The sequence below is a fragment of the Excalfactoria chinensis genome, chromosome Z, assembly GCF_039878825.1.
Source record: "Excalfactoria chinensis isolate bCotChi1 chromosome Z, bCotChi1.hap2, whole genome shotgun sequence".
NCBI lineage: Eukaryota > Metazoa > Chordata > Aves > Galliformes > Phasianidae > Excalfactoria > Excalfactoria chinensis.
The window spans coordinates 25,088,476-25,106,943 of NC_092857.1; the positions used below are offsets into that span (position 1 = coordinate 25,088,476).

General features: G+C 42.8%; 1 protein-coding gene across 1 annotated transcript in view; it reads left to right on the forward strand.

Moving 5' to 3' along the window:
* Positions 1-7,341: 7,341 nt before the first annotated feature.
* The window catches only part of DOCK8 (dedicator of cytokinesis 8), a 78,658-nt gene continuing 67,531 nt past the window's right edge, over positions 7,342-18,468 (forward strand). Inside the window, exon 1 of the mRNA XM_072358998.1 lies at positions 7,342-7,490. Coding sequence (XP_072215099.1) covers positions 7,438-7,490 — 53 coding nt within the window. The 5' untranslated portion in view covers positions 7,342-7,437. The remainder of the gene's footprint in view (positions 7,491-18,468) is intronic.

Here is an 18,468-nt window from a genome sequence, read left to right on the forward strand (position 1 = left end):
ATCAAGCTAGTAGCAATGCTGACATTTCATTTACATGTCAGTGAGACATCTGTCTCTGGGGAAAAAAAAGGGGTGATGAGAGGTGTCCTAGCTCCTCAGGCAGTTCTGTTTTTTATTAGTTCACATGACACAGCTCATTATGTTTCTTTTGAATGGAAATACATAAAATAAATAATGTGGATTTACAGTTTCCTTTTGGTTTCTTCAGAGTTTATATTAAAACACTAGAATTTTGCTGTACTAGCCGTCCTTGGGTTTCTGTTGAACTGTACAATAAAGCATACTTTATGAAGCTAAGTGCAAAACCTTTATGTTTTGTTGTGGATGCAGTGTAGTAAACCAAAACCTTGGTGGCACAGTTGGAGTGTTTTATTCTAAGACGCTTGTAGACCAAATAAACATTATCAGAAAGCACTGAAGTGTTGATAGATTCCAGGAAGTCCTATTTAACTGTGAGTTTAAGTGGTTTGGGCTGCAACTGAAATAAGGTAGTGCCTTCACAACTACTGAAGGTCTCAGCAAATGGAGCAGTTTGTTTCAGACTGGTTTAGACAGTGGTAAAATGTGTTTGTTCAGGCTGTTACTCTTTGGGGAGGATGAGGGAAAAGGACTGTGAGAGCCACGAGTGTAAGGAAGAGCACTCACTGAGGGGTGCTGCGAAAGATTGCAAGTTACTGATACATGATACAATAGCAATGGGAGCATGATGCGATTGAAACAACAGGGAAAGAGCATCATCGACATTTCAGTATTGCATAGAATCTATCAGTTTCTGGAGAAGGAAATTTTCTGAAGGATTGATTGGTCTGTACAGTATAGTGTAATTCAGCGTTCCAGAGAAGTAAGTCCCACATGAAATCTGATGCCAGACGTTGGGTGGACATAATCCACAAAACCATGAATAAATAGAAATTAAAATCAATTTTGTGATCAGTTCAGTAGCTGCTGAACAGTCCCATGCATATCTCAAAATATAAAGTGGTAAGCAGGGATATAAGTTTGGTGTGATTTGCCTGCTTCCCTGGATACACTTACTTCTTTCTGACCTGTGATCAGTGTTTAGGTATTTCTGTTCAATTCTCTCTTAATTTCTTCTCTGTATTTAGACTGACATCTTCTCACAACAACTAGTATCTTTCTATCACATCCAGTGTGGACACGTGGAAAATAAACAGATAAATAGGGTCTGAAAGCCATATTTATGCTTGAATGATACTGGCCCAGATCTTGCAAATACTGTGATAGATTTCTGACATAAAACTTGGATAGTCAGTGACACCAGCACATGCTTGCAGAAGCCTGACCTGACACAGACAAGCAGTTCTGATCCTGTCAGCCTCTAGCTGCTGCTTTTCAGCGAGGTTCTATACTGAGGTTCACTTCTGCCCACATGGATCTGCAAAGAGGGCCTGGATTTTGGAATATAAATTGCCTTAAAAAATGAAACTGTTGGATTTTTTTTGGTGTGTGTGAAGAACGTATCATTCACATACTCTGCATGAAAACAAGTTTTCAAATCACCATTATCAGCAAGTTGCCTAACTTTATATAAGTGGATCATGGTTAAAAAGGAAAAAAATCACCAAGCAGAGTTGCTTCCATTGAAATTTTGTTTCCCGTGAATGTGAGCAAAGAAAACTTTTATCTTGAGAAACTGTTTGGAGGGTCCGGTCAGTAATATTTTTATTCCTCCAAAATATTTGCACAGATGGGTGGAAAAACAAGGCACGCTTTCTCATAGACTTTTGTGTTCTTTCAGCTGCTTCGTGAAAAAAAAACAGCTGCGGAATGGCCTAAGTTCCCTTTCTCCTGTTTCACCAACACAGAAATGAAACTTCAGCTTTGTTGAAGGAAAGTTTCAGAATTTCTTTGCCAATCTATTGCAGACATCAGTAGAAGGAAAGTTCTTGTATTTTCTGTATTTTATCCTGCTAAACATTACTGGATGCCATTGAGATTTATGTCATTGTGAGCACTGCACATGACTACACTGCGGCTTCCCTGATCAGGAAAGCATCTAGTTGCACTGGCTTCATTAGCCAGAGGTGCTGTGGGAGGTGTTATACTAGCAGGCATTATCAGGCATTGTCTTCCACTGGCACACACTGAAATAATAACAGTTTTCCTGTTGGTGCAAACTTCCATATACTCATAAGCTAATCAGGTAACAGTTGCTCATTACTGACGTATGCTACCGCTGTATTTTGTTGAGGATGCAGACTTATAAAGGATACTGAGAAAACAGGGCATCAAAGGTATATCCTCTGCAGGTAGCAGGGGATGCTTAAAGATTCAGCAGGGCTTCATCATTCCTGACTATCCTGGGCCAAAAAGTTCTGGACTAGATGATCTTGTAGGTCCTTTCCAACCTTGTGATTCTATGATTCTATGCACTAGCATACTTTGCAGGGATATGACTGCCCATAGACAATTGACTGCTAGTTTAATTTTTAAGGAAAAAGATGCTTAGAAATGCATGTAATTACAGAAAAAAAAGTCCCCAGAAGATGATGTGTAGATTGTTGTCTTTTCCAGTGTTTCCCATACCCCAGTTTGCCAGCTCTCAAAATGATACACAACAGTAGCAGTCCTGCCTGGCTGCACATACCCACCTCACCCTTCTGTTCTGTGAGGCTGAGCCTGCAGCTCCTCACCCTGCCCAGCCATACCAACCAACCAGCATTGCTGCCTCACCACCTTCAGGTCAGGCTGCAGCAATAAAAAGAAAGCACAGAGAGAACATTTGAAAATGCAGTGGCATCAGAGGGACGATTGCCTTTATGTCTTTTTTGAGGGCTGAAATGTGCATGTGGGAGAAAGAGATCAATAGGATCACACTTTGGGATGCACATGGAAGATGGGGAAGAGGAAACAGGGAATGAAAGCATGCTTTTACTGTACTGTATGCAAGACCCCCAACAGCTGCTACCATCCAAGCAAGCCAGCTCTGGGAAATCATGATGTGTTCCAAGATGCATTCTTTACTTTATTTTGATTGGGCTTTTTTTTCTTTTTGGTTGGTTGGTTGGCTGTTTTTTTGGTTTTTTTGTTTTTTTGGGTTTTTTTGGTGTTGGTTTTTTTGTTGTTTTTTTTTTTGTTGTTGTTGCTTACACTTGCACTTGGTTTGATGACCCTTTTTATATCTCTTGATTGGAAAGATTGGAAGATTCCTATCTGTGTGATTATATACGATGAGTTTGTTAGTTGACAGAATCATGAAATGGCTTGTGTTGGAAGGGACCTCAAAAATCATCTAGTTACAATCCCCAGACATGGGCAGGTTTGCCAGCCTCCAGATGAGGCTGCCCAGGGGCCCATCCAGCCTGGCCTTGTGCACCAGCAGGGACTGGGTATCCAGAGCTTCTCTGGGCAATCTGTTCATGACTCATCACTCTCTGACCTTCCTAATAACTAACCTAAACCTCCCCTCTAAGTTTAAAATCATTTCTTCTTGTCCTGTCATTGTCTGTGTAAAAAGTCAGTCTCTTGCTTGTAATCTCCCTTTTAAGTACCAGAAGGCCACTATGAGGTCTCCCTGCCTCCTTATTTTCTCCAGGCTGAACGAGTCCAGCTCCCTTAGCCCATCCTCATAGGAGGCTCCAGCCCTCTGATGATCTCCGTGGTCTTCCTCTGCATCCATTTAAAAAGTTCCACATCTTCCCTGTGCTGGGGGTCCCCAGCCTGGGTGCAGTACTCCAGGTGAGGGCTCATCAGGGCAGAACAGAGGCAGACAATCCCTTCCTGCCCTGGTAGCCACCCCTCTTCTGCTGGAACTCAGGATGCTGTCAGCCTTCTGGGCTGCAGGTGCACACTGCTGGCTGATAATCAGCTGTTCATTCCACCAGAACCCCCAAGTTCTTTCCTGCAGAGCTGATCTCAGTGAGTTCTTCTTCCAGTCTGTATATGTACCTGGTATTGTTCCACGCGCAATTAACCTTGTTGAATCTCAGTTCAAGTGGGCCCACTTTTCAAGCTTGTCCATGTCTCTCTGGATGGCATCCCTTCCTTCTGTTGTATCAGCCCAAATGTTGAGCACTGGTCCCAGTGGTGACCCCTGGAGGACCCTTTAGTTGCAGGAATTCGCAGAACAGCAGTGCTTAATAAGCTGAAGCAGCAGTATTGACAAGGTTAGATCTGATGGTAATTTAAAAATAAGTAAATAAATAAGTAGTCTCATATGTTTGTAACCCAGTGAGTTAAAAATACGTAACCTCACCTGACTGAATAAAAAAAGCAATAGTGTGCAAAAATAATTGATGAAAAAGAATATGACTTTTGCTGCTCAAAATGCTGCAGTAGGCTGCTGGTAATTCAGTTCATCCAAAAACATGAAAGCTTTTGATGATCTGAGTGTTTGGTCTGCAGCTGCTGGTAGCAGTCCTGGAAACCCTAGTTTTATGTATCTCCTCAGGTGTTCTTTGTTCTGCAGGAGACAAAACATTTCTGAATTACCTTTTTATCTTTCTTCATCAAAAATGTGGGTACAGGTACCGCATGAGCTGTTAAGATGAAGCATCAAAACTGAGATAGTGATTTCTCCCTGAGTAGCAGTTTCTGGAGATACAGCTGGAAATAGAAACATCTTCATGTTCTCAAACAAGCAAACACAACACCCCAAACCCAATTAACCACAGGCCTCGGTAAAGAAAGAATGGGAAAGTCCAATCTCTTCCATTTTGGTCTACGGTGAACAGAAAGGCAGATATGAAATATATCTATCTAATGCCCAGACTGTTGTCTTATTGCCTTTACAGCCAGACAAGGTATGGAGTGGCTAAAGGAGCGACCTGCTTATTTCTCATTCCTTTTCTCCTCCTTCACTTGTAAGCTGCTAGAAACAGGGGCATGGTTAGAAAACGTGTAGCTTCATGGAAGCTTTTGAAATTAAACGATTAAAAAGATCATGTTTTTCAGAAGCCATATTTTGAGGAACAGGAGACCTGGTTTCTGTAAAGAAGCAGCTCTTCTAATATCAGGTTATCTATAATGCTACCAGAAAGCATATGATAGCTGTGACCTTGTACTAGTAAAAACCTGCACAACAAAATTTTTCTTCCACTGCTCCTTCTTTTACACAGGAGATAGAATGAAGCTGACTCGAGAGAGACCATCTCAACCTGTGTGACGAGTGCAGAAGAAATATCTCTTGCCTATCCTGCAGCAGGTCTGGACAGCAAAGAAAAACTGACAAACTGGTGTTTATTTCCTGTCATCCTAAGGAGAGTGCAGTTTATATTACTCTCTAGGCTAGAATTCTAAAAAGCAAACAGGAGGAAAGAAGGTTGGTCTTCTGTACACCAATTTCACATAGGAACAAAGAGAGTGTTCAGGAGAGGCCACAGTGCTGAATCCAGTATTTCAGTAAATTTCAGGTGTGTAGCTTTCAGCAGTGTTGAGGCCCCCGACTCCAACAGGTAAGAAGTGCATACCAGGTGCTCCAGGAAACATCAAACACTCTGTGTTTTGTGTTAACCGTGTGTGCCAATTTGCATCAAATAAGGCTCTCAAAAATGAATGCATCCATTTAAATGGCGAGGGCTTATTAAAAAATGCTTCATTGTTCTTGTTTGTTTTTTTTCCACAGCCAAATTGCCCTGGCCTGTCCAAGAGCAGGCTGCACATTTGGATGGTTCTTTGCATGTCAGTAATTCATCTACTAAAGCTGCATCTGGGTTGTGCACTGGGAAGAGTTCTGAAGGTGGTGATCAAGTTCCAACACACGGGAGTGCACAAAAGAAGTCAGTCAGTACAAAGCACCATCTTGCCACCTTCAGCATCTCTGGTGCCCAGCTTTTCCTGAGACCAACACATACACCAGATCACAGCTATGAGTGATTTGTAACCAAGTGACAACTAAGTTCAGATTAACAGTAAGTAAATGTTGTTAGCTTTATCTTAGTGACGTAAGTAAAGGATGGGTGTGGTGGGTAAGTTTTGTCCAAAAAAGGTTTCTGATTTATTCTTCCCACTGCAATCGTTTTCCAGTTCATTCGTGTCTAGTAATAGCAGAGTTCAATATTTTCTTCCTCTGTTTTCAGACTTGTTTCTGAGATCCCATTCTTCTGTAGATCCTTCTCTGTTTTTTTCTTACAAAGATATCTGTATTTGTTTCCATTCTCAACTTTTAACATTTACTTCTGTTAAATCTTTCAGCTCTTCTGTGTTTCTCTGCTTCTGCAAGGGCGTGTAGCCACTGCTCTTTGAAGGCCGTGTGGGTTGACATTCATATTTACACACACTTATAGTGCTCTAAGAGTTAGTGAATCCTGAAGAGTAAAAGATAACTGTCAGATGACCTTCACTGTATGATAATCTACCATTCCTTGCCATACAACTCTAGATAACCCCCTCAGCACACTGGGAATGGACAGACAAGCAGTGATGCCTTCCATCAGGTGGCTGTACCAAGGCAGGGATTTTATACCAACAGGACAGCCTAGAATTGAATTGCCTCTGCTGTCTCACAGTCCACCTGTGGGAACGTTATCTGGCTTCTGTTTTCCCTTTCAATGAATCTCGAGTTCTGCTTATCTTGCAAAAGCGGTGAAGGCTTTTTTGCACCAAGGCTGAGAGGAACACACCAGTGAGGAAACAGCACAACACAGCCACAAGATACTTAGTAAAAATGGCCCTTTAAAAGCTGAGCTGCAAGTGACAGTGAGGTGTACAGTAGTGCAGTCTGCCCAGTGCTAAATTTGTTGGTTTGTGTGGGTTTTCCTTATGCACTCAATTACTTTAATGGTCATATCCATGGTGCATGTGCGTATTGGAAAAACACCGTCCCAGATAACGAACTGGCATTTATTTACATCATAAGTCTCGGCTTCGCAGGCTGCAAGCCTACAAATTCACGCTGTAGGTCAGGCAGCCCCTCCTTGCGGAAGGGGCTACACCTGCTGGCGGCAGCACTCACGTGCCCACTAACCGGGTACCGACTCTAACGCGCTCCTAACGTACCTCGCTACGACTGCCTGCCCAAAGCGTACGCCCACGATCCAGGCGATGGAGAAGCGATCTCTGTTATTCCCGCGAGCGCGAAGGGCAGATGAGTGTGTGGGTGCGTAAGACCAACAGCGCGGTACCCAGACGAAAGAGGCCGGGGGCGGTCTGGGGATGCGCCATGGGGTTTGTTGGCGCCTCCCTCCGCAGGTGCGCTCGCTCAGATCCGTGCTTTCCCTCGGAATCCTCTAAAGGGGCTGGGATGGGGCTGGGATCGGGCTGGGGGTGCCGGTGTAAGGAGCGGCGGGTCGGAGCCGGCAGCGCAGGCGGCTGAACCCTCCCACCTCGCTCGATTTCGGCGAGGAAGGTGAAACGCGGAAGTTGCCAGCCGAAGCTGTCAGACTGCCGCCGGCTTTCCAGCCCGCAGCATGCAGCAGCAATAACGCACCGAGGCAAGCTTCCCCCGCAGTGCGCGCAGTCGGCTCCTGCGCCCTCCGCATGGCGACGTTACCTGCTGCCGAGCGGAGGGCGTTCGCCCTGAAACTCAACAGGTGAGAGGCGTCCGCCGAGCCGCCCGGGGCGGCTGCTCGGTGGGGCTGCCGGGAGGGCGGCACGGTACGGCACGGCACAGCGGGGCTGCTCCCCGGAGGTACACGGGCACGGAGCGGTGTGGCCGTGTCCACGATGGAGCAGTAGCGGTGGGGCTCCTCATGCTCTATTAGCGGCATGAGGGTCCGACTGACGGATTGCCGCGCCTGGGAAAGAGGGGCTTACGTGGGTCATCGGCACGGCAGGGCGTCCCTCGCTGTGACTTTTTTTTCACCTTTTCATCTATGGAAAGGAAAAAAAAGTAATCCCTCTGATGTAAAAGAAGTTTGTTCCCCCGCGCAATGAAGTGAGCGTTCAGTGGTTGGACGTCGCAGCTCGGGTGTCCCGTCCCAGCGAAGCGCTGACGCTCAGCTGCTCCGCGGCCACCAAGACAGTTGTTTTCATACCGGTGTGCCGAAGGGAAACACGAGGCTGCTTTTCCAGAGTCTCGTCGTCAGAGGCTAAAACCGTGTTTCCAGGCGGGTTGGTGTAAGTGCGGGGTGACTGAGTTTGCCGACACGTAAGAAAGCAAATAGCATAATGGTAATACAAACTGAGGAGAAAGCCAACCTCGGAAAGTATGCACAGAAACTCCACCTCCCTAGCAAACTTGGAGGACATGGGGTTTTCAGCTGCAGAGGATAAAATTAGCTCTGCTACCATACGCTTTTCCCATGGCAGAGCTCACATCGGCATACCTTTCCATATCCCCTGAGGATTCATTTCGGATTTATGGTGAATGTTGCACAAGGCTGAGATGTCATACTGAGCGGCTGTGACATGAGTGGTTTGCTGCTGGGACCCCCCCAGGATTCCCAGTAAACTGAGGCCTTGCTTGAATAAAGTGCATAACTGGCTGATATTCAGAGAGTTTGGGTTATTTTTTATCTTCCTATTTTTAGGGTCAGCTTTCTGGCAGCTTCCCCCATCTGTGGTGATGTTCATTTGACTGGAGCCTTTCAAACTAGTGCAACAGTGCCAATTAATCTGGCTCACAGAGATTTACTATTAAGAACTCTTTCGAAATTGGACCAGTACAGTTTTATTTCCTCTGATCGGATAGCAGAGCACTCCATATTTTTTGTAGTAAACAAATGTTTAGGTTTTATATTCTTCACGTTCTGGATGTGATTGTGGCTGAACAGCCTGCATGTTTATTTTGCAAGTAAGAATATTCTCTTCCCTGCTTTGGTAGGGATGATATGTATTTGCTAGCAGAGCGTTGTTTCTCTCTCTTCAGTAGGATCATGTTGTTTTTGCACAATCCATGCACAGTTTGATCTACTACCAGTAGGGTAACAATACTTTCACAAGAGGTAATTTTAATCTTTTTAATTAAAGAAAAAGGGGGCATATTCGGTGTCTTAATTTACTTTCCTGTGCACAAAAGGCTGCTCTGCAGCTATACATTTGTCTTCCTCTTTCTTCGGTTCCTGAACTTCTTCAAAATAGAGCTCTTAATGAAAGTTGGTCATTGCTGACAAGGCATCATTTACAGGAGCTATTACACTGCATAATTACTCTGCATTTTACTCTCCCCTATAAATACACGTTCAAGCTGTAGTCTTTCTCACTCATTTCTCTTGCTGGTGAATTGACTGTATGATGCTTTTAATGAGGACCAGTTGAGTTTTGGGCTCTGTCCTGGCTCTTCACTGCCTCTGTGCTCCTCACACAAGGTGAGCATGGCATGTTCGTTAAAAGCATGACAGATATCCAGGCAGCTTACAAACTGTGATAACCATTGTTCGGTAAAAAAAACTAGCAATGACATAGTCTGGAATGTTGTGTTAGTGTTCAGGTGTTGTGTTTTAAAGTTAGTGAGCTCTTGATGGTGTGCACAGGGACTGCAAATGCTTCAGGAAGGAGCTATGACAAGTATCGTATTTGTTTAAAGCAAGGACAAACTTTAAAATCAGGTCTTAAAATATGATCAGATTTCTGAGCTGCGTATGCAACCTGCCCACATAACCACGTCTTCCTATCGCTCTATTTGCCCTTCCACCCATGTTTGCTGCCCCAACCTGTTGCTTCCTGCCTTTTTTAATCCTGCAAGGACTTGCACGTATGTTCTTAATGCATGTATGTGTGAGTAGTTCCTGCTGTTTTAATGGGATAACTTTTACATATAATGATGTTCATCTTTTATGCAGAAATTCAGGAGCAGAATTTTATGCAGAAATTAGCGTCCCTGATTCTAGGCAGCGTGCTGACAACTGACCTGTGTGTTATGTGGAGTAAGTGGCCAAAAACTGAGCAGAAAGCATCCAGTACCTCTAACGTTTATTTCTACTGCATGAGGAAATAAGTTCCTGTACAACTTCTTACTTCATTTGAAATCAAGCCTAGCCTTCACTAAGCTATACTGCCTTTCCAAATGGATTCCTGCACAGGACAAAGGAAGGGGAAGAAAGGTCTCCTTAGCATGCAGTGTTGAGAGGCCCTTGTGGTGCTCTTGGAATGCTATAGGTGTCCATTGTGTTGAGGAACCACCAGGGGATGTGGAGAAGTTCATCCTGGTTTCCATGGCAGAAGAGGCCATTTCCAGCCTCCTCTAATAGCAGGTTTATTTTCAGTGCAATACCTTTACAAGGATGAGGCATATAAGCTTGATTGAATTTAAATAAACTCTTATTAAATAGATACAATGAAATGCTAATTTCTTGGAGCGGTTTTCCAAACTTCATTACCTAGGCTGAGAAACTTCTTGTTTGTTTTGCTTTAAGTGTATTAAATCAGCTGCAGAGAGAATCTCACTCCTTTTCTGTTTTGCATCTACAGCAAGCTCACGTGGTGTGTTTGCTGTATAACTACTGCCAGCTTTTAAATGCTGTTTGGTACACAGAATCAGATATGGCCACTGAGGCATCATCTAAGTGTTTGTACTGTCAAGACAGTGGTAGCATTAAAAATAATTTATTGCTGAGCCAGTCTAATTCAGGAAGGAAGGTCACAAGGGAAGACACACTTGATGAAAAGGATGAATCCTCTTTTAGTTAAATGAGTTGCACCCTGGGAATCTGAGTAGGGATAACCCAAGTTAATAAGACTTTTCAAACTTATATGCAAAACAGTACGTTCAAACAATCAAAGAGTAGTCTGTCTGGATTGGTGTAGATCCATACCATAGATAGGGACACTCAGAGCAGGGTGCCCAGGGCCATGCCCAGGACAGTATATACTTCCAAGGAGAGAGACTCCGTGACCTCTCTGGGAAACTTGTGCCAGTGTTCAGTCATCTTTTAAAGTAAAAAACATTTCTGATGTTCACGTGGAAACCCCAGCATGTACCTCCCTGCCTCTTGTACTGGCACTGGGCACCACTGAAGAGAGTCCAGCTCCAACCTCTCTGCATCCTCCCCTCAGGCATTTATGGACATTAGTAAGATCCTCTGGAGCCTTCTCTTCTATAAGCTGGACGGTCCCAGCTCTCTCAGCCTTTCCTCACAGAAGAGATGCTCCAGTACTTTCCTCATCTTGGCAGCCCTTTGTTGGATGCTCTCCAGGGTGTCCATATCTCCCTTGCACAGCACTTGACACAGTGAGAAGGAACACTTCTCCTGGCCTGATGGACATCTTTTGTCTAATGCAGCCCATCGTACCACTAGCCTTCTTCGGTGCAAGGGGATATTGCTAACTTGTGTTCGGTTTGGTTTCCACTGGGATCCTCAGGCCCTGTTCCACAGAACTGGATGCCCTCAGCCTGTCCTGGTGCCTGGGGCTGATCCTCCCCACATACAGGACTCTGGAGTTCACCTTGTTGAACTTTGGGGGATTCCTGTTAGCCCTCTTCTGCCACCCATCCTGGTCTCTTTGGATGGATGGCAGCAAGACACAGAGTCTACAGTGTGCCAGAGCAAGCCACTCCTCCCAGTTGTGTGTCTTCTGCAAACTTGCTGAGGGTGCATTCTGCCCATTGCATAGGTCACTAATGAGGACAGTAAGCAGGATTGGATGCAGCACTGGCCATTGAGATACACTGCTGTTTACTAGCCTCTGGCTAGCCTGCAGGTCTCTGCACATTCTCTGGGTATGGCTGTCCAGCCAGTTTTCGATCCAGCTCCCTATCTGCTCATCCAGTGCATACTTCGTTAGAGTTAACGGATATTTGAAAACCCTAATTCTTATGTGTTGCTGGATTCCAAGAAAAGTTACCCTTCTCTTTCTGACTTACTGCAAACTGGTTTGTCCCAGTTCTTTTTATAGCATCATTGTATGGATGTCACCTGGATTTGTATTGGTTACACGGAATAGACTGTATGTGCTTCTGAAGCACACGTGGAGAGAAAGGCGCTTTTATGTTTCTTTATAAAGGTCAGTTTCTGCTACAGCATCTGCATATAGGTGTTTTACCTATTCCCATCCCACTTCTGTTTGAGTTCAAGACAGTCTGAATGAGCAGAAAAACTTGTTAAGAAATAAGAGCTGATGCAGTGGTTTCAGCCCTGTTTTGTCAGCCGTTACTGCTGACTGCACGTGGAAGACTAAGCAACTTCTGGTCTCAGGCGGTTATTTCTATGGGTATAGTAACCTCTCTCCCTTCTTCTTTGGGATGCTTTTACAGTACTTCTCCACTCCAAGGGAGGGACATAACCCGCAGAAAAAATAATGTAAATCTACCTCAAGGTGAAGAATATTGAAGCAGGCTAGGGAGGGTTCTTGTCTATTGTAAGTAGCTCTGCAGTTAATGGAGGGAACTTCTTAATGCCTGTGAAATTATCTTTTTATCAGCCCTGGAGATAATTAATTTGCCTTTGCTAGGGTGTTTCCTGTGAGAAGTTAGACCAGACTAAGTCTGTTCTAGGGCAGTTTACAACCATGCTTGAGCAGATGGCAGATGTGGGTGATGTACAGTTTGGCTGGTCACTACATATAATATAAACCAGCATCAGCTGATTTGTGGCTCACATTCTGGCACTGATATCTGTTTGCATTTAAGTCCAAGTGTATCAAAGCCTTCTGTGTAGATCACACTAGGTGTGGGAGTGAGTTGTGCCACAAGAAAGACATCTTCACGGGAAGATAAATGCTGCTGTGATGGTTTTTTTTTTCTCAGATTCCTAATAGCTTGTCACAGACCAGACTTAGATTGCATACTATTGTGTTTTGTACAAGTGCAGAATCAATGAAAAGCAAACTATGTGCAAAACTGTGTGTAGTCCATGCAAAACTCTGTGGATCCTCAAGATGAACATTCACCTTGTGAACGTTCAGTCCTCCTCTACAAGAGGTGGGTTGTAAACCAATTACAGGAGTGAGTTTAGGAAGAAAGCAACTTTATACATGAAGGTTGTGCCATAGCATATTCATTCATAGTGCTGAGCAAGATCTCTGTAAGTATCTGTTTGTATTTCAAAGGTAAGATTACTCAGGACTCTCTTACTAAATGTGACATCCTATTGCCTATCACAAAAACACAGACCTTTCTTACTGTAAACTGTGCAAAATAATCTGACTTTTTTTTTTTTTTAACCTAAAATTGATTTTTCAGAAGTAGAAAAGAAAGAGTAGTAAAATATCCTCTTCCTACTTATTGACAATGCTGATGCCTTTGGATATTTGTAGTGGTTTACTTTTGGTTTGCATTATTTATCCTACATTTTATGATAGCCTTTTTTAGGGTGTCCCATCTGTTTTACAACCAAGGTGACAGAAGGCACTTAAATAAGGGGCTGATGCCAAATACAGGCCCATCCAGTCAAGGGTTTAGATTACAAATACAGGCCCATCCAGTCAAGGGTTTAGATTACAAGTATGGGAAAGGTGAGTTCCATACTAGAAATGTGCACTTTATTAGCAAACAGCCTCTGTAGAAACAAGCAGAATAGTGTTGTTACCATTGAGACAGATGTTACAGACAGCTGTTGTTGGCAGGAAGCTAACCTTTTCATCTGACTGGGTACTCAAATTGTTTCTAAAATATAGCCATCTATTTTCTACAGTAGTTGTTTAAGACTGTTGTTAAACTGTTCTTAGATCTGTGCAGTCACCAGAGCCAGACATGGTAATCCATGCTGCGTGATTAGAATACTGTGGGTTTTAGTTTATCTCTGGAAAATGACTGGTGAGCAGGAAATAGACTTCAGGCTGCATTTTAAAATCCACTTCTAAAATCATGCGTCCCTCTTCAAATTGGGAAGCATTCGGAGCTCAAAGCTGTAGACTGTGACGAAGTTCTGCTTTTATAACAAGAAAAATGAAGCTGGGGTTGAGAAACTTATTTCTTTCCACCAGGTCCCATGTGTACATTCCTTGTTTTATCCTTCCAGGTGTTTTTCTTTTTCAGATAAGAAGTGAAAAACAGCAAGGAAAAAATACTTAATGTTGTCTGTTGTACCCTCCACTGCTTTTACCTTTATGGTCATTAAAAGTCACTGTTTATCAGCATAGTCCAACCAGGTTGTCTATTCTAACTTTAATTTATTTTTTAAGTTTGATAAACACACACCAAATTGTACTGTTGTTTGCAGCAGTAGCAAAAAGGCTGGACTGTGAAAAATGCTTACCTGAGAGCTTGTCTGTCCCAACTGCTCACCATCGAGGATGCAGTTACAGCAGAACTGGTCTTGGCCTCAACCAAAATCATTAAAAAGAAGAATCGCCTTTTGTGTCTATCTTAGCTATTGGTCTGGCTCCCTTTGAATCTGGCTTGAGGGGGGGGCAGGGTTTGTAGGTTTACATGTGTTTTCCCAATAGCTCCTGTGTCAGTCTCTGATTTTCAGACATAATTGTGAGGCAGAAATTAGGTACTCAGCAGCCTTATGGGCAATCCATCCGCACTGGGTCATAAAAAGCTTACAGCTACAGCAGAACATAGCATTGTCTTCCAAGCTTCTGGGCACAAGAGCAGAAGCTGAAAATGCCAGTCTACCTGTATCAACTGAAGTCCTACATGACGTCATCAGTAGCATCACAGCAGGCCTTTACTGTTTCCACTGTGAAACAAATTAAAGGTCACCCTCAGAAATATCACACACAAACACTAGAAGTCTGTGTGCTTAGGAAGGGGGGGGGGTGGGTTGGGGGTGGGAAGTATTAACTCAAAAGCTTTTTTTTCCCCAGTTCTGTGTCATTTAATTATCTCCTCCTTTGGCTTTTGAAATATTCACACTGTTACAGCGCTAAAGACCCATCTATGAATATGTTATGGATTTCTTTGGAGTGAGTCACAAAATACACAAAATGGGCATTTTCTTCTTCTTGCTAAAAATAAAAACCTTGCCCTTGATTAAAAAAAAACCAAACAACTTCATAAAGTAACCAACCCTGTCGCAGCAAAAAGAAAAATTCCCCACGAATAACACTGAGGTACTCATGTTTTATGACTCTTAATGTCTGACCTCCTTTCACTTATTGCTGGCAGTTGTTGTTTAGGAAGAAAGTGGAAACAAAGCTTGTTTAACTGTTAAATTTGATATGAGTTCTACAAATGATCAGCGTTACAGTAGCATTTTTGTAATGAAGCCCTTGTGAAGCTCAGGTGAAAAGTGTGAGCTGAAAGACAACTCCTTGCATTTGTGCCATATTCTTTTTGCCTTGATGTGGTGGAGCGGTGCAGAACAAACAAAAAACCAAAAGACACACTGAAGCCATTCTATGCCATTTCAGTCACAATGTAAAAGCAGGCATGTATGATCACTAATGGTTTTGAAATTGCTCTTGCTGTGGTAGATGATCCAAAATTTTGGAAGTGTTTTAAACTGCTTAGCAAGCAATAAACAAATTAACAAAGAGTTAAGCCCTAGCTGCAGAGTACAGAACCTTCTGCAGAGTTCAGGGTGTGCTTTTTAAATGCCTTTTCATGAACCACCTCAGCTGAAATCAACATATAGAGAGGACTCAGTGTGAGCACACAGCAAATACTCTGAGCCAACCACATAACATTATCCTTAGTCAAACAGAGGTTAATCTGTATGAAAGATCTGTATACACAGTGTTGAATGCTGCTTAGCTTAGTGGGCAGAACAATTTAAAAAATATATTGTTTTCACACAAATTTATCTTCTGTTAGCATCTGAAATATTCATCAGAAACTTTGTACTGATGTATAAATTCCAATGATCAATTTACATCTGTGGGAGTATGGCACATAAGATTAATGTATATATGTTTCTTTGTTTTAAGTACCAATATGCAAGAATCATTACGCCTACAAACACTTCTGTTATGAGAACCAACCAGCAAGCAGTGCACGCTCTTCTCATATGCATGTTATCTGTGGAGAACGGTGACTAAAACATATATTAAAATATGGGTCAGCAGGCCCAAATCCTAAATCTTCTGTTTCTTTATGTGGACAGAAAATATGGTTGACCTTTTCTTCCACTGCTAGGATTAGAATTTTATTCAGCTGATGAGTTAGTTAGTTATTGTATGCTTCTGTTTCTTCCTGGGTCAGAAGCAGCAAAAGCGAGCTGCAGTGAAAAATATTCACTGAGTGCATGGCACCCGTGACCCGGGACAGAAATAAAAATTAACCTCTTGCCTGTTTTTATGTGTAACAAGCTGCCAGTATAACAAAATCAATGATCTTTCCTCCTAAACTTCTTTCTCTTCTCCTGCACCATCTCCTTTGAGAAGGCTGTGGTTACATTTTGGCTGTCTTGAGTAGAATCGTTATTGCCTCAGCTGATACAGACTACTAATGTGGTAGACCCCCTAAGCAAAGAGGATGTGCAGGGAGCTGCCCCTGAGCTGCCAGGGAAATAGCTGCTAGTTCAGATCAGCCGCTGCTGAGAGCAGTAACAAGGCCAAGCTCTGCTGCCTTGAGGACTAATTGGAAGCTTCGAAGAAAAACAGGCAGTTCCACTGATGGCAAGAAAGGAACTTCTAAGCAATATTCCCATACATTCCCATATTCATTTGGATAACTGGATCGGTAGATGTGTGAAGCATACCCTTAAGATCTTTTTTTTTTCGCTCTTACAAAGCTTCTGATTTTCCATTAACAGATTATCTTCAAAGCTACTCTCCTTCTATTTTCTCTATAAAGCTCTAGTTATGTTTATGTTTCCAGGGTACCCATACTACAGAAATTTCAATTGTCCTTGCCTTTAAACAGATTTCAAAGAACTATACTGTTGAGCAGAATAAAACTGCAGAACTAGCTCCTTGCATTATGTGCATTCATACCATTTTCATTACTGAACCTAGCGGTGTACAATCACGGATGCAACATGCATTAGAGAGGCAGAATAGATGGCTTCTTTATCTTCCTTTCCCTACACCTTGTTGAGCCCAAATTGTAACCCACATTGTCATGTCTCCAAGCCTGCAATGAGCTCTGCCTTGCAGTGCACCTCAGAATTTGACCTACAGTTTAAATTCAGTTTAAAAAGCCTACAGATGTGGTCTGTTACTTCAGTTGCAATATTGATTTGTTATGCAAAATGTATTACTTCTCACTGGAGAGTATTTGTGAAATGCAGGCTATGTCTCAGCTTTCTGTCAGCAGTTCAGGAGAACTGCTGGAGGATCCTACCTGCTGCTGGCACAGACACTGACAAGGTTCTTCTTAAGCAGAGTAGCACCAGTGTTGGGGTTTTTTTTGGCTACCCTTCTGTCCCATTTGGATGGGTCAGGAACTCTGGTGAACTTGGGCTTCTTAAGGATTTACTCTAGAGGAGTTCTGCATCATCATTCTGGCTGGCCACATCATTATGTGGTGAAGCAATGAAGTGCAGTTGATGTTTTTTTGCTTCACTACCATGGAGCAGTCAATGATGTAGAGTCTGGGAGAGCCTTAGTCTCCTCTCTTCTGTTTTTCCTGGGTTTACACTATCTTACACACCATAGCAATGCCGACCAACTCTCAATTCAGCAGTGATTTCTGTGGAAAACAAACAAACAAACAAACCAAAATCTATACCTTCCGCTTTTCCACTGGTGATTCCTTTTCGTTCTTTAAAACAAACAAGCAAAAACCAAAAAGGACAGGTACCAAAGTGAGCTGTCTGATGGATCCCACCTGTGAAGGGAAACAGCTGCCCAGCTTCAGCTCTCCTGGTTGTTCAGGGTTGTTGACCACAGTGTCACCAGGTGGTCCCACTGCCTTTCAAGTGGGAACACTTTTCCCAATTGCTTATTAATTTATATATATATATATGTTTGTTTGTTTGTTTTTAACTTCAATTTAAGAATATTTAATCTCCCCTTCATGGATATGAACTGCTCACTGTTTTCTTTATGGCTGCTGTTTTCCTTATGCCACCTTTTACGCAGCATAGGGGTGCTGTCTCACCCCACAGCCAACTCTTGTAAACTGAACACATCCACTTCTTTCAGTCTTTTTTCATCGTCCTTCACAAACTACTTAACATTCTCAGTGTTTTCTTTGGCAGGTTTTTCTGTGTAATTGCTTCTTCCTCTGCTGCATTCTTATGGTATACATCAGCTTTAGCACTGTCATTGGCTTAAATAAATAGAAACAGCTTCCCTTTTTCTGCACTTAGGGTATTCTGTTAGTAAGTGTCTTGGTCTTCTTTCTCAGAGTGTCTTCTGCAGCAGGGTTGTTTATTTATACGGCTCATTTCCCATTTTGCATTTCTATGTTTGATACGTTTTATTCCTAAGTTCAGAGTTCTGCATTTCTTTCTGTTGAGTGTAATTGTGCTGATTTCAGACCGTTTATGAGATCGTTTTAAGTGCCAGTCTTGTTTTTCACAATTTATTCCAGCCTGATGTGAACCACAGATTTAATCATTGTACTCATTATTACCATCATCAGTTCTGTAAAATAAGATAGTAGACTGGAACTAGGATGAAAACAAATTACTTTGCTCATTTACAGCAGTACATTGTTTGAAATCTAAACTATGAATGACCACACCTTGAATAAGGGTGTTGTGTGTGTGTTTTTAAGAGGGTAAGCAGCTAGCTGTGATGACTCTATCAAGACATTATCTTTTTATTTTACTTATAGGAATGCTGTGAGACATACTG